The sequence below is a fragment of the Mobula hypostoma genome, chromosome 8 (assembly GCF_963921235.1).
Source record: "Mobula hypostoma chromosome 8, sMobHyp1.1, whole genome shotgun sequence".
NCBI lineage: Eukaryota > Metazoa > Chordata > Chondrichthyes > Myliobatiformes > Myliobatidae > Mobula > Mobula hypostoma.
In genome coordinates, this window is record NC_086104.1 from 119,038,044 (window position 1) to 119,053,674 (window position 15,631).

The window sequence follows — 15,631 nt, forward strand, 5'->3', positions numbered from 1 at the left end:
GTGTAGTCCCATTGGGAGTGTGGACAGTGGGAGTGAATGGGAAGGGCTGTGATCCCATTGGGATTGCAGGCAGTGGAGTGAATGGGAAGGGGGGGGTTCCCATTGAGAGTGTGGGTGATGGAAGTGAATGACGAGGGGTGGGGTTGCATTGGGAGTGTGGATGGCGGGACCAAATGGAAAGGGGTGGGTATCCGTGGGAATGAATGGGAAAAACTGGGTCCCATGGGGACTGAATGGGAAGCGGTGGGTCCAATCAGGAGTGTGGAAGGTGGGAGTGAATGGGGAGGGTGGAGTCCACTGGGAGAGCAGTCAGTGGGAGTGAAAAGGCACTACGTCCAACAGCATGTTGTGATCTTTGCCTCAGTCAGTGTGGTCTTTGTATGGCTTCCCTGAACCCCTCAGTGACCCCACTCTCCCACCTGTGCTCCTCTTTGACCAAGTTGGTCTGTGACATTCCTCACCAAGCTCCTTGGCATGAGGGGTGTCCCCTCAGATCTTCTGGGTTGATGTCCCACTCCTTGTTGACTATGAGCTGAGAGAGGCTGAGATCCTGGAACTGGTTCATTTGGAATGGATCCCTGCAGTCAGTGTGAGCATCATGTGGGAACCAGTCCATGTCTGGATGGATCATGCACTCTGGACAGGACCACAACCAGCTCCTTTGGACAGCTACAGAGTGCAGGCGGGACAATCCCATCAAGGCCTCGGCCAAAGCGTCCATGACTGTCAGTAAGAACTAGATGGGCCAAAGGGCCTAAGTGTCAAATCTCTATTGACTCAGGTTATGGTGAGGAATCTCAGCATCTGATTCTTCAACACTGAGCTCTGGATTTCTGATACTAGAGGGTGAAAGGTCACCCAAGTGGATCCCAGAGGTTGTAATGTCAACAGATGTGGTTTCCAAGGATGAAAGGTCAACAGTTGTATGAATCCCAGCAGCGGGAATCTCTGATTGAGATCAGAGTTAACCTCAAAGTGAGACTTGGTTGCAGGAGGGGCAGTACCGGCAGCTCAATGTTCTTGGGTTCTGTTGCTTTAGACGTGATAGCGTGGGAAGGATTAGAGGGGAAAGGGTGGCATTATTGGTCAGGGAAAATGTAACAGTAGTTCTCAGACAGGACAGACTGGAGAGCACATCTACTGGGGCATATATAGGTGGAACTGAGGAATAAGAAAGGAATAACTATTTTAATGGGTCTAATGTAGACCACCTAATAGTCAGCAGGATTTAGAGAAGCCACTTTTAGAGAGATGGCAGACAGTTGCAAGAAACATAAGGTTGTGATAGTAGGTGATTTTAACTTTTCACATATTGACTGGGACTGGATAGGATAGTTTGTCAAGTGTTCAGGGAAGTTTCTTTTATCAATATATAGAGATCTCAGCTGGAGAGAATGCGATACTGTATCTCCCATTAGGTAACAAGACAGGGCAGGTGACAGATGTGCATGCAGTGGAGCACTTTGGAGTTTAGGATGGGGTAACTAAGGTTGATGATCATGGTGTATGAGGACAGTCAGTTCTGGGATTAAGGATGGTTCAGTCCCAGGATTTAGAATGAATTTCCTGAGGTTTAGGGTGGTCAGTCCTGGGTTTAAGATGGCGATCCTGGAGTTTAGGGTGGCTGGTGTCAGGATTTAGGGTGGTGTGTCACTGGAATTAGGATGGGAGAGCTCCCATGGTTTAGGATAGTTGGTTTCTGGCTTTAGGATGGGTGATCCACAGCTCAGGATTGTGGACCCAGGATTTAGGAAACAGGCTCCATAAAACTATAAGAGCAGCGTTAGGCCGTTCAGCCCATTAGTCTGCTCCACCGTTCCATCATGGTTGATTTATTATTCCTTGCAACCTCATTTTACTGCCTTTTTGCAGTAACCTTTGACACCTTGACTAATCAAGAAGATAACAACTTCCGCTTTAAATGTACCCAATCCCTTAGCCTCCTAGCCATCGCTGACGAGGAATTACAGAGGTTCACCACCATCTTCCATTGCATTCTGGCCACACAATCCTACTATGCCTCCCATCTCCCATTCCCCTCTCTCCTCTCGCCTCCTCAATGATCATCAGTGAAACTCTGAGGGTTTAGCATCAGTAACACTCACACCAGCCCTGGTGTGGGCACTGAATGTGAAATAAGAGACAGGAGCCAAGTGGTGACACACACAGCGTCTGTTACACCAGTGTCTGTAAACCGCGTCTGTTACACCAGTGTCTGTTAATAGATTCTGTTACACCAATGTCTGGTACAGCAACGTCTGTTACTTTGATGTTTGTTACACCAATGTCTATTACACAACCCAACTCTACACAACACACAGTATATACAGAGCACGACACAGGCTGAGAGAGGATACCAGATGGGTTCAAAGCCCCAGTCAATGGTGGTTTGATGGTGGGGGTAGGACGAGGGGTCAGGCAGGCAGGAAGGGAGGAGTTTGGGTAGGGGAAGGTGCTGGGGAAGCAGGGGAGGGAGGGGCAGGAGTGGTGATAAATTGGATGGGAGATCCACTGTGTCTGCTGAACACCCACGATGCATATACAGTCCCACTGAAGGAGAGCGAGAGGCAGGAAGGGAGAGGAGGAGGGGAGGAAGGGACAGAAGGGAACAGAAGAGGGAATGGAAGAGATGGGTGTTGGGGAGAAAGGGAAGGGGATGGGAGTGTTGGAGAGGGAGAGGGGTGTTAGGAAGTGGAGAGATTTGGTAGTGGACCATACAGGATGGGTATTATGACCATGGGGTGAGAAAGTGAGGGAGGTGGGAATCAAGGTTGTGGACGGAATTGACCGCTTGTCAGGCCGGGGTTACTGAGCTGCACAGACAGTCCCACAGTGGTCAGTGCAGGCTGAGGTATGGCGAGGTGTCCAGATGGGAGAACCCCATTGACCTCTCTGGCACAGGGTGTGACACAGAACTGAGGAAATGAGTATGAAAGGAGTGGGAAGGTGAGGCAATCAAAACCCTATCTGGGTCCCCTCTCGTTAAAAAAAACATCAAGCACAAACAGTGGAAAGATGGCAGTCAGATCTCATCATCACAAACTCTGGGCGCTGAGGAATTGGGCACCAACATGGTTATATCCTGTACAGGTAGGACTTCCTCCAATCAACAAGAGGCACAGGTTTGAGAGTAGGGATATACTCTAATTGGTTAACACACTGTCATAGGGGTAAGCTCTCGCTGAACCATCCCATCACACACTCCCGGGGCCGGACAGAACGAAGCTCCCTCTGCACCGTCCCATCACACACTCCCGGAGTCAGACACAGAGTGAAGCTCCCTCCACACCGTCCCATCACACACTCCCAGGGTCAGACACAGAGTGAAGCTCCCTCTGCACCGTCCCATCACACACTCCCGGAGTCAGGCACAGAGTGAAGCTCCCTCTGCACTGTCCCATCACACACTCCCAGGGTCAGACACAGAGTGAAGCTCCCTCTGCACTGTCCCATCACACACTCGCAGGGTCAAACACAGAGTGAAGCTCCTTCTACACTGTCCCATCACACACTCCTGGGGGTCAGACATGGAGTGAAGCTCCCTCTGCACTGTCCCATCACACACTCCTGGGGTCAGATGCAAAATAAAGTTCCCTTCACAGCATCCCATCACACACTCCCAGGGTCAGACACAGAGTGAAACTCCCTGCATACTGTCCCATCACACACTTCTGGGTCACAGAGTGCGGTATCCTCTGCAGCATCCCATTTGGCCAGTGTGTGCCCATGAGGGTCGAACTGTAGAGGGGAGCAGTGGGCAGACCCTTAATGTCCAGTGTGGAGCATAGACTGAGCTGCAGCCTTGAGTTGCGTTGGGGTTGGGTCAGAGTGAGGAGAGTCTCGCAGCCCAGTGTTTGTGGTAAGGAGTTCGACTGGCTCTGCTTTGACAGAAGACAGTGTTAGGAAGGTGTCCATCTGGTGAGAGAGTGGTGGGCGGAGACAGGCCTGGTCCCTTACCACAGAATCACTCTCTCCCTCATCCCTTGTGTCTGTAGTTCCTCCATGCTCCTCCTGGGTCTGTTAGCAGGTCCAGACCTAGCGCTGGAGACAGAGAGACAGGGTTAGTGGGGCAGAGATGGACCAAACGTCCGAGGGAGCTGGGTAATTGGCAGCACTGGAAAATGTCTGGGTCTGGTCAGCAGACACCTCTGGGTTGGATCTCTGCAGGACAGAACAGGAACGAGTCTGGGACAGGTCAGCGGTAGGTCGGCAACGGGATAATCTGAGACAGGTCTGAGTCCTGGGATAGCGCCATCTCACCCTGTCTGGTCCGGGCCTCCTCTCTGTGTTAACGCCCAGGAGCCCAGAGGTCTCTGCTGATTGGCCCGTCTTCATCTCCACCACGATGTCATCATTCCTGACCTCTGTGTGAACCCTAGGAGAGGAAAGAAGGCACCAGGTTGGTCAGTCCAGTTCCAACATTACGTTCCCGACCCAAACCGCCTTTACGCCACTCTCACTGAGGTGGTGGTGGGTGGGTCCTCACTTTTCCAGCCCCACTCTGTATACATGAACATCGTTCTCACTCACCTCAACAAGGAGGTGTGGGGAGGATACTCCCCCCCCACCCCGTCAGCTGCACAAGACCAGGGGGTCCAGCCTCAGAAGGATTAGTCATCCTGGGAATGAAGGAGCCTTAATGTGTCCAGCAGAGATTCCTGGACACTGAGGAAACGGAGGGGGGCATAGTAAGTGTAGGAAGAGGTAGCTGGGTTCTGACTCAGTGGGTCACCAGGGACTTGAGGGGCTGAAGTGCCTCCTGTTCCCTTTTGACTAGCTGGGATTTGGGGATCTTTGGTAAAAGCCCCTCTGCTTCAGATCACATTGGGAGCTCGTGAACATCCTGGCCCATATGGGGCAAGGCAGGAGAAGGCATGAAGACCTCAGGGTCAATAGTCTGTCCCCAGCTGATGGAGGCCATGAGAGAGGAGATATAACACTACGTAACACAGAACAGACATGCCCTTCAACCAATTGTTTTAGTGCTGACCCACCTACAGTGCTCCCGTTTCCCAGCACTAGTTCTGACCCATCTCTGCCTCGGTCATACCAGTGCTGGTCAGCGTTGTGAGGGGGTTCCACAAACTCCTCAAGGTCCCTTATATCCCCTCAAAACCCCTCACCCCTCTCTGTGAGGCTTAGAATATGCCAGCACCTCATTCCCAGTACATGTCAAAACAGGAAATGTCTAAAGCAAGAGGGAATGCACTTAAGGTGAGTGGGGAAAGTTGAAAGTGATGTGCAGGGCAAATTTTTTGTATGCAGTGGTGGGTGCCTTGAATGTTCTGATGGGGTGAGAATGGAGGCAGATACAATATGGGTGTTGAAGAGGCTCTCAGTGTGCAGAGAATGGAGGAATCTGAGTGAGAATGTAGGGATGTGGACATTGCCATTAGTTCAGTTCGGTATTTAATTACCAGTTTAATTCACTCAGCACAACATGATAGGACAATGGGTCTGTTCCTGTTCCACTTTCTCCTCAGACCTAAACCGTCTGACCAGAGACATCTCTGCCACGGATTGTCTACCCTATCTATGCCCCTTGGTTTTAGGTTCCCCCACCACTCTGGGAAGAAAAGATACAGCCCAACCAGTCTCTCCTCATGAGACTTTAAAAAAAATGTTTTACCACCCCCCCCCCCCCCACCCCAACGCGTCAAGACACTCTATTCCAGAAAATGTCCCACTGCAGGAATCCCCTACTGGTTAACTTGCATGTTGAGTTGGTGGTGAGGAAGACAAACGCAATGTTAGCATTCATTTCAAGAGAACTAGAATATAAAAACAAGGATATAATGCTGGGGCTTTATAAGACATTGGTCAGACTGCAGGGAGTATTGTGAACCATTCTGGGACCTCTGTCTACGGAAAGATCTGCAAACATTGGAGAGAGTGCAGGAGGTTCACAAGAATGATCCGACATATGAAAGGGTTAACATTTGATGGCTCGGGTCCTGTACTCACAGGAGCTTTGAAGGCTGAGGGGGGGATTCGTTGAGTGGGCATGGAGAGGATGATTCCAATGGTGGGGGAGTCTAGGTCCAGAAGGCATAGACTTTGAATAGAGCCTGTCCCTTTGGAACAGAGATGAGGAGGAATTTCTTCAGCCAGAGAGTGGTGAGTCTGTGGAATTCTTTGCAAAAATAGCCGAGGAAGCCAAGTCACTGGGTATATTTTAAGCGATGATTGCTAGTTCCTGATTGGTAAGGGTGTCAAAGGTTACAGGGAAGACAGGAGAATAGGGTTGATAGGGATAATAAGTCAGCCATGATGGAATTACGGATCAGACTGCACGGGCTGATTGGTCTGATTCTGATGCTCTGGCTTCTGATCCTGCAGCACTGTCACCTGATTCACAGCATAGACACCAATGCTGGGCGCAGTACTCGAGCCAGAGACTAACAAAGTATAAATGTCCCTGAATTATATCGACACCTCCCTGCCCTTCCACTCCGTACCACGGCTAGTGAGGTGCAGTGGTCTGGACTCCTTCTCTGGCCGTGTCCCCCCGAGCTGAGTGGCAACAGACCACCAGCCAGCTGAGATGAGAAATTGTGCTGCAGCTCTGAGGGGTATCCCAAGCCTGCAATCCCCTCCCTACCCCCACCTTCAGCCTCCCTCGTCCCTCAGCTGGGCTGTGAGACACCTCTGATAATTACGCAGCATCATTAAATACACATTAGAACCGGTTTGCCAGCGCACAGGGTTTGGACAGGCAGCCTTGGCGCGTCTAATGAGATCCACTGGGATTATCGCAGACGGCAGTGAGTGTGACATCTGTATCAAGCAAGGTGCATGCAACGCCCCAGGGCTATGTTCCCCTCACTGCTCCCTCTAGAGCTAATCCTCCAACACCTCCCCCCCGGCTCCTCTGGCACAGACCAGTGACACGTTCAGGCTGCCTGTGCCCAAACCCTACATGCTGGGAAATGGTGTATCCCACAAAGCAGCAAGCCTGAGCCAACTTTTATCTCACCTCTCCTCTCTCTCTGCCTCTCATCTCCTTCACTGCCCCCCTCCTCCATCTTTCACTCTCCATCTCTCCTCTTTCTTTCTGACCCCTGCACCAGCCCCTCTCTCTTTCTCTTTTCCCATCTATCTTTCCCCATCTCTGTTTCCTTCCCTCCTTCCCCTCTCCTTCTCTCTTTATTCCCTCTCGCTGCCTGCTTTTCATTCTGTCTGACCTATCCCTCTCTACCTTTGTCTCCCTCTGCCCTCTCCCTCGCTATCTTTGTCTCTGCACCCTCTCTCGTCACCTCCCCACCCCTCTCTGTCTCTATCTGTCTGTCTGCCTCTCCTTCTCTCTGTCTCTCTGCTCTGCAACCCTCCCCCCCGCCTCTTGGCTGCATCCCCCTCCTCTGTCCGTCTCAGTATGTCTCCCTCACAAATGCTCTCCTTCTGCAGTCAGTTAAGAACTGGAGGGCACAGCTCTATGGTGAGATGGGAGAGAATACTAGGAACCTGAGGGACAACTATTTCACCCAGATGTTGGTTTGTAAATGAAACGAGCTGCCAGAGGAAGTGGTCAAGGTGGGAATATTGAAAAGACACTTGGACAGGAGTGTGGATAGCAAAGGTTTAGAGGGATATGGAACAAACACTGGCAAATATGGACGAGTTGGTCCGAGGAGCTGTTTTCATGCAGTACGTCTGTGTAACTCTCCTTCACATGCCCTGTCTCCCCAGCCACACTCCCGGGAACGCTCCATCCCTCTGGCACTCACGTGTCTGTTTTCTCGGAGCCGCCACAGCGCAGTTTACCCTTCCTGTGCAGGCAGTAGAGCAGGCCGACCACCAGCAGGAGCAGAACCACGCAGACCACGACCACGATCACCACCACACCTCCTCCTGCCCCCTGCTCCTGGCTCCCTGTAGAGAGAGCGAGCGCAAAGGCCGTCACAGGGATGGAGCGAGAGGGAGGGAGAGGGAGCGAGTGTGAGGACACAGGGACAGAGTGGGAGAGAGGTTTAACAGGACTGAGAGAGAAGAAGAGGGAGGAAGTCACAGAGTGGGAGAGAGGGAGATGGAGAGCACGAGTGAGAGGAAGGGAGTGAGGGAGATGAAAGAGGGAGAGAAAACGAGTGGATTAAAGTGAATGAGTGAGAAGCAACAAGAGAATGAGAGAAGAGAACAAAATAGAAAGAGAACAAGAGAGAGTGTGAATTAGAGAGAGAGAGATCTTGAGAATACAAGGATGACAGAGACAGAATTATGAGGAGGGGTGTAGGGGCCAGATGAGGTCACAGAGAGGGGGAGGGGTGTAGGGGATGGACAGGGTAACAGAAATGGGGAGGGGTTAGGGGACAGTAGGGGTCACAGAGATGGGGGGCAAAGGGAGTTACAGAGACAGGGAAGGGTTTACAGGACAGTACGGTTACAGAGACAGGGAGGGGTGTAGGGGATGGTAGGGGGTCACAGAGACAGGGAGAGATGTAGGGACTGGTAGAGGTCACAGAGAAGGGGAGCAGTGGTGGGGGAGGTGAAATCCCACCATAATCATTGTGAGGTCCATGAGAGTGCCAGGGTCAGTTAGAGAAGTGTCTGTGGATCGAGGGGGGCGGGGGTCACACACTTACCTCCAGATGATATGGGGGCCTTGCTGGTGGGAGGAACTGGAAGAGATAAACACTGGGGTGAGGGATTAATCCGGATACCACGTACCAGAATTTTCCCCTTGGCTTTCCTCTGCCTGGTGACAAACCACCTACCATCCACCATCCACTCCCTCCTCGCTCCTCATCTCACCTCCCCATACCCCTCCCTTTTCCACTCTCCCCTCATATACCTCCCTTAAAAAGAACATCAGAACATAAGAAATAGGAGCTGGGTTAGGCTATCTGACCCACCGAGCCTGCTCGGCCATTCATAAGATCATGGCTGACCTGAGCATGGACTCACCTCCACCTACCTGCCTTATCCCCATAACCTTTAATTTCACTACTATGCAAAAGTCTATCCAACCTTGTCTTAAATATGTTTGCTGAGGTAGCCTCCACTGCTTCATTGGGCAGAGATTCCACAGATTCATCACTCTTTGGGAAAAGCAGTTCCTCCTCATTGTTGTCCTAAATTTACTTCTCCGAGGTTATGTTCCCCAGTTCTAGTCTCACCTACCAATGGAATCAGCTTTCCTGCCTCTATCATATCTATCCCTTTCATAATTTTATATGTTTCTATAAGATCTCCTCTCATACCTTCTGAATTCTAGTGAGTACAGTCCCAGGCAACTCAATCTCTCCTCATAGTCTAACCCCCTCATCTCTGGAATCAACCTGGTGAACTTCCTCTGCACCACCTCCAAAGCCAGTATATACTTCCTCAAATATCTGCATGCAGTACTCCAGATGTGGCCTCATCAGTACCTTATACAGTTGTCACATAACCTCCCTGCTCGTAAATTCAATCCCTCTAGTAATGAAGGACAACATTCCCTTTGCCTTCTTGAAAGCCTGCTGCACCTGCAAACCAACCTTTTGCGATTCATGCACAAGCACTCCTAAGTTCTTCTGCAAAGCAGCATGCTGCAGTCTTTTACCATTTAAATAATAATCTGATCTTCCATTTTTTCTTCCAAAGTGGATGACCTCGCATTTACCAACATTGTACTCCATCTGCCCGGCCCTTGCCTGCTCAATTAACCTATCTATATCTCTTTACAGACTCTCAGTATCCTCTGGACAATTTGCTTTTTCACTCAATTTAGTGTCACCAGCAAACTTAGATGCACTATACTCGGTCCCCTCTTCCAGATTGTTAATGTATATCGTGAACAGTTGCGGGCCCAGCACTGACCCCAGTGGCACATCGCTCACCACAGATTGACAACCAGAGCAACACCCATATATCCCAACTCTTTGCTTTCTATTGGTTAACCAATTCTCTATCCAGGCTAATACATCACCTGCAGCTTTTCTGCATCCTTATCTTATGGATAAGTCTTTTATGTGGGACCTTATCGAAAGCCTTCTGAACAGCCATCTATTCCCCTCTATCCACTACGCTTGTTATATCCTCAAAGAACTCCAGTATGTTTGTCAAACAGGATCTGCATTTGCTGAATCCATGCTGCATCTGCCTGATGGATCCATTTCTTTCCAAATGCCTTGCTATTTTTTCTTTAATGATAGCTTCACGCATTTTGCCAACAGATGTTAAACTAACTGGCCTATAGTTACCTGCCTTTTGCCTACATCCTTTTTTGAACAGTGGCGTGATGTTCGCCTTCTTCCAATCCACCAGGACCTGCCCAGAGTCCATCGCATCCATATCATCTCTCTTTGTCATGTTAGAAGTGCCCTCCACTGTGACAACTGACACAAAATTGTCATTCAAAGCCTCATCCATTTCTTCCCTACCTAATATCAATTTCTCCTTCTCATCCTCCAAGGGATCTACGTTCACTTTGGCCACCCTTTTCCGCTTTATATAATCATAAAAACTTTCACTAATCATTTTTATATCTTGTGCTGGCTTATTTTCATAACCTATCTTCCCTTTCTTTATTGCTGGCTTAGTGTTTCATTGTTGCTTTTTAAAGTTTTCCTAACCTTCTAGTGACCTACTCCTGGTGACTTCTAACACATGAGCTTTTAGTTTGATTGTTTCCTTGATTTCCTTAGTTATCCAAGGCTGGCTCTCCCCCCCTTACTGTCCTTGCTTTTAACTGGAATATACTTCTGTTGAGCACTGTGAAAAATCTCTCTGAAAGTCTTCCACTGTTTCTCAACCATCCCATCATATACAGCCTGTGTTCCCAGTCTATCCTATCCAATTCCTCCCTTATCCCATTGTAGTCACCTTTGTTTAGCCATAAAACACTGGTTTTAGATCAAACTAGTACCCCCTCTCCCCTTATACCCCTTGCCATCTGAAACTTCCCTCCCTCCCATTCTTTCCCTCACTCACCCAGTCTGGTCTAACCCACTCACCTCCCTCCCTTCCCCTTCCACTTGTCCCTCACCCACTTTCCTTTCATCCCATCCACTTCCCTACCTTCCCTGTCCTTTCCCTCTGCATCACCCTCAACCCTCCCTCCCCCGCAGCTACCGTCGCACCCCTCCTCACACACCAATGGATAGCTGGAAATGCCGTTGGCTCCATCCATGCTTGTTGCTGGCATTACAGAACACACCGGTCTGGGCTAGTATCGAACTGACAGGCAGAGAGACCTTACTGACCACCATCTGATCCAAGGAGCTCACCATCTGGGGAAAGGCAAACAGAGTCATACAGGGTCACAAAGGGTTGCGCAGGGTCAACACCCCCACACCCTGGCTCACCAAGGAAGGGGATCACCACCTACCGGCTGTTTATCGATACTCCAAGTGATCTTGGGGCTGGGGTGGCCCGAGGAGGAGCAGGTGAGGATGATGCGCTCACCTTCCTTCTGCACCGTCACCTTCAATGGTGTTGTCTCCATGGAGGGTCTCCCTGTGGTGGGGGGTGGGGGGAGAGAAAATTGGAGATGTGACACAATCCATAACGAAGTGTCCCGTAGCACCCCACTCTGTTCTGAACCCCACCCACACCATCCCAAACCCATCCAGTCCTGATACGAATCACAGCCCTGACCAATACCCAGCCTCACAACCCAACCCGTCTCTGTGACCTCCTCCGATCCCCTACTCTTTTCTCCTTCACTGTATCCCTCTCTGACTCTACACTCCCTGTCTCTGAGACCCCTTCCAGCCCCTACACCGCCCCGTCTCTGTAACCCCCTCTAGCCTCTGCACCTCTCCCCATCTCTGTAGCCCCTATTGTCCCCTACATCCCTCACCATCTCTGTAACACCTAGTGCCCCATACCCCTTCCCATCTCTGTAACCCCTTCTGGCCCCGACACTTCTCCCTGTCTCTGTAAACATTACCCACTCCTCCTCACCTTCAACGAGAATCTTCAGTTGCCGTGTTGTGACTAGCCCGCGGATGGAAGGCACACTCGCCTCACACATGTATGTCCCACTTGACTTGTAGCCCACTTTTCTGAGGCTGAGGGTCCCGGAGTGTGAGAGGTGGTCTTTGCCCTGAAATAAATGGGAACTGATTCACAGCTAAGTGATCCCCATGGAGTTGTGGCTTTCCAGGTTGGACAGCAGGAAGACAGGTGCATTTGGAGTGCTGTGTGCAGTTCTGGCCGTTGCCCTGACAGGAAGGATGTGGATACTTTGGGGAGGGTGCAGGAAAGTTTCACCAGGATGCAGTGTGGATGAGAGCTCTATGCAGAGATTGGACAAACAAGGGTTGTTTCCCTTGTAGTGATGGAGACTGTGTGGAAACCTGATAACAGTTTATAAGATGACAAGAGGCAAAAATGGAATAGATAGATCTTTCCCTGTGGGGAAATGCCTAGAAGGCATGCACTTAACAGGAGACATAATAACTTCAAAGTAGATGAGTGGGACAAGTTTAGTTACACAGACAGTAAAGGCTGCCAGGAGTGAGGGTTGGGGCGGATACAATAATAGTGTTAGACAGACACATAAATATGCAGGGTGGAGGGATATGGATCATGTGCAGACAGAAGGGATTAGGTTTAATTCAGCCTCATGTTTGGCACAGACATTTTGGGCTGATGGCTGTGTTCCTGTGCTGTAACATTCATGTTCAATGTTCGGTGTTCTATGCATTGTGTTGTTTGTTGTATGTTGTGTGATATGCATTGTGTATTGTATATTGAGCATTGTGTACTCTATGATGTGTATTGTATGTTCAATTGTGTTATTCATAGATCATTGTGTTGTGCAGTATGTATTGTATATTTTGCACCGTGTGCTGTATATTGTATATTGTGTGTTGTGCGTTCTGCATTGTGCAATGTGTTCATGTTGTGTATTGTTCATTGTGTACTGTGTATTGTATATTGTACATTATGTGGTGTTAATCACTCAGTGGCCACTTTATTTGGTACACCTGTTCACCTGCTCATTAATGCAAATATTTAATCAGCCAATCATGAGTCAGCAACTCAATTGCCTATAAGCACACAGACATGGTCAAGGGTCCAGTTGTTCTTCAAACCAAACATCAGAATGGGGAAGGAATGTGACCTTGACTGTGGAATGATTGTTGGTGCCATATGGGGTGGTTTGAGTACCTTAAAAACTGTTGATTTCCTGGGATTATCACACACAAGTCTCGAGAATTTACAGAGAATGGTGCAGCAAACAAAAAAAAACATCCAGTGGGTGGGAGTTCTGTGGGTGAAAATGCCCTGGGAGGGAGGTCAGAGGAGAATGGTCAGACTGATTCAGGCTGACAGGAAGGTAGGTGGCAGTAACTCATGTTACAACAGAGATTTGCAGCAGAGCATCTCTGAACACACAACATGTCAAACCTTGCCACAGCAGCAGAAGACCACACACAAACACTCAGTGGCCACTCTATCAGGTGTACAGGAAGTTCCTAATGTTGTGGTCACTGTGTGTATGTTATGTGCAGGCTTCACGTGTTGTGTGGTACGTCTTGTGTGCTGCGTGTTGTGTGTTGCATGTCATGTGTTGTGTGTTGTGTACTGCATGTTGCTTGTTGTGCATTGTGTTGCATGTTGCATGTTTTGTGTAGGACCACTAACCTTCCTCCAAATGATCTTGGGTGTGTCTGAGCCCCGTGAGGAACAGGAGACCTCGACATCCTGTCCCAGGTGGACAATGAGGGGACTTTTGCTGTTCAGTACTGGAGGCTGCAGGTCTGTCAGAGGGACAGAGATAGGAGTTAAATTCGGCCCAACACTTCCCCTACAGCGCAACCCCTCACAAACCCCACCCTGCCCAAGCTGTGGAGTGAGGGACCCTTTGGTCATCAGTTCTACCAGTCTGGTGGAAGAAAAGAGGGCAGTTATTTACAGTCATCAGCCCAGTGCTCATCTCCACTTCTACAGAGCACACCCATCACCACAAACTCCACACCCCACCACCAGTGAATTTCCATCCCACTCAGAAACTACCAGTATCCCACAGGTACGTGGGATTCACCGGTCACCTGTTATTCAGGGTTCTTCTGTGGATCTTCTCCCTCACCCCCACCAAACCTCCAAAACTATAGACACAGGGAGATAGGGAGAGGAGTGGGGTGGGTGCGGAGAGAAGGGAGTGAGGCACAGAAGAGAGGGGGGAGGAGGGTGTAGAGAGGGGAGAAGGAGGGGAGAGTGGGAGGATGAGAGGGGAGAGAGTGGGGGAGATGGGGAGATTGAGAGAGGGGGAGATGAGGACAGAGGGGGAGAAGAGAGGATAGGGAGAGTGTGGGAGACAGTTTAAGGGAGAGATGAAGAGAGGGGAGGAGAAAAGGTGAGATGAGGAGGTGGGGAGAGAGGGGATTTGGGAGGGGGAGAGATGCAGAGAGCAAAACAGAATTAGAGGAGACAGGGAGAGGGAAAAGTGAGGAGGGAGTGAGAGGAGATTGAGAAGATAGTAGGGAGGCAGAAGTGGGAGAGAGGCAGGGTGCAGAGGGAGGTATTGAGAGGGCAAACAGTGAGAGGAGAGTGATGAAAGAGGGGAGAAAGGATGAGTAGTGAGAGAGTGAGGGGGAGGGAAAAGGTGGTGCAGAGGGGGGAGAGAAATGGAGATGTGGTGGGTGGGGAGAGGATGTGGATTGGAGAGGGGGGAAGGGGGAAGAGCAGATGGAGTCAGAGGCAGATGGCCTTACAGTGTACAAAGATGGAGATGTCCTTCTTCAGCACATCTGGCGGAGCATCAAAGTCCAACGCCTCACAGCGGTAGGTACCACTGTCATTCCTCGACACATCCTTCAAAATCAACAGCCCGTCTTTACTGGTAAGGATTTCGTGCTCCTCATCACCCTGTGTACAGGAAGAGCTGTATCTGTCAACAGGCAGAGGGACCGATTGACCAAAAACTGTTGAAGGGATAACCCTCGAATGACAGGCAGAGCGAGTGACCATCATGCAGCCACCAGAGAAATGGCAGGGTGACAGCCAATGAAAATCAGGATGACTGTCCAGCAACAGGCAGAGGGGTAACTGCCAAATGATAAACACAGGGCTGACCTCCCAACAAAGGTGCAGGCCAAAAGACCAAGAGCAGGGATAAAAGAAATGACACTCAAACCTCCTCATTGTAACTTGAATTTGATACACACCTACATGCCTCACTGTAATACTGACACACCGCACAACCCTCACCGTAACACCGACACACCCCACACCCCTCACTGTGACACTGACACACCCCACAACCCTCATTGTGACACTAACACACCCCATACCCCTCACTGTGACACTGACACAACCTACAACCCTCACTGTAACAGACACACTTCCCATCCTCTACACCAGAGGTTTTCAATCTCTACACCAGGAATTCCCACCCTCTACACCAGAGGTTTTCAATCTCTACACCAGGAATTCCCACCCTCTACACCAGCAATTCCCACCCTCTACACCAGGAATTCCCACCCTCTACACCAGCAATTCCCACCCTCTACACCAGGTACACCCAACCTCTACACCAACGGCTCCCACCAGGAGATTCCATATCTACACCAAGGGCTACTACCGTCTACACCAGGAATCTCCTCCCTCTACACCAGGAATTCCCACCCAGGGTTTCCCAACCTGGGTCCACAGATCTCTTGCTTAATGATATTGGTTCATGGCATGCAGAAGTTTGGGAACCCCT

General features: G+C 50.1%; 1 protein-coding gene across 2 annotated transcripts in view; it reads right to left on the minus strand.

Annotated features, from left to right (window-relative positions):
• Positions 1-2,199: 2,199 nt before the first annotated feature.
• LOC134350222 (basal cell adhesion molecule-like) overlaps positions 2,200-15,631 on the minus strand; it is a 42,377-nt gene continuing 28,945 nt past the window's right edge. For both annotated transcript variants that reach the window (XM_063055224.1, XM_063055225.1), the window contains exons 8-16: positions 14,640-14,793; positions 13,570-13,685; positions 11,881-12,022; positions 11,303-11,430; positions 11,069-11,204; positions 8,577-8,612; positions 7,725-7,869; positions 4,261-4,375; positions 2,200-4,041 (exon numbers count right to left, since the gene is read on the minus strand). In XM_063055224.1, the coding sequence (XP_062911294.1) occupies positions 4,036-4,041; positions 4,261-4,375; positions 7,725-7,869; positions 8,577-8,612; positions 11,069-11,204; positions 11,303-11,430; positions 11,881-12,022; positions 13,570-13,685; positions 14,640-14,793 (978 nt within the window). In that variant the 3' untranslated portion in view covers positions 2,200-4,035. The remainder of the gene's footprint in view (positions 4,042-4,260; positions 4,376-7,724; positions 7,870-8,576; positions 8,613-11,068; positions 11,205-11,302; positions 11,431-11,880; positions 12,023-13,569; positions 13,686-14,639; positions 14,794-15,631) is intronic.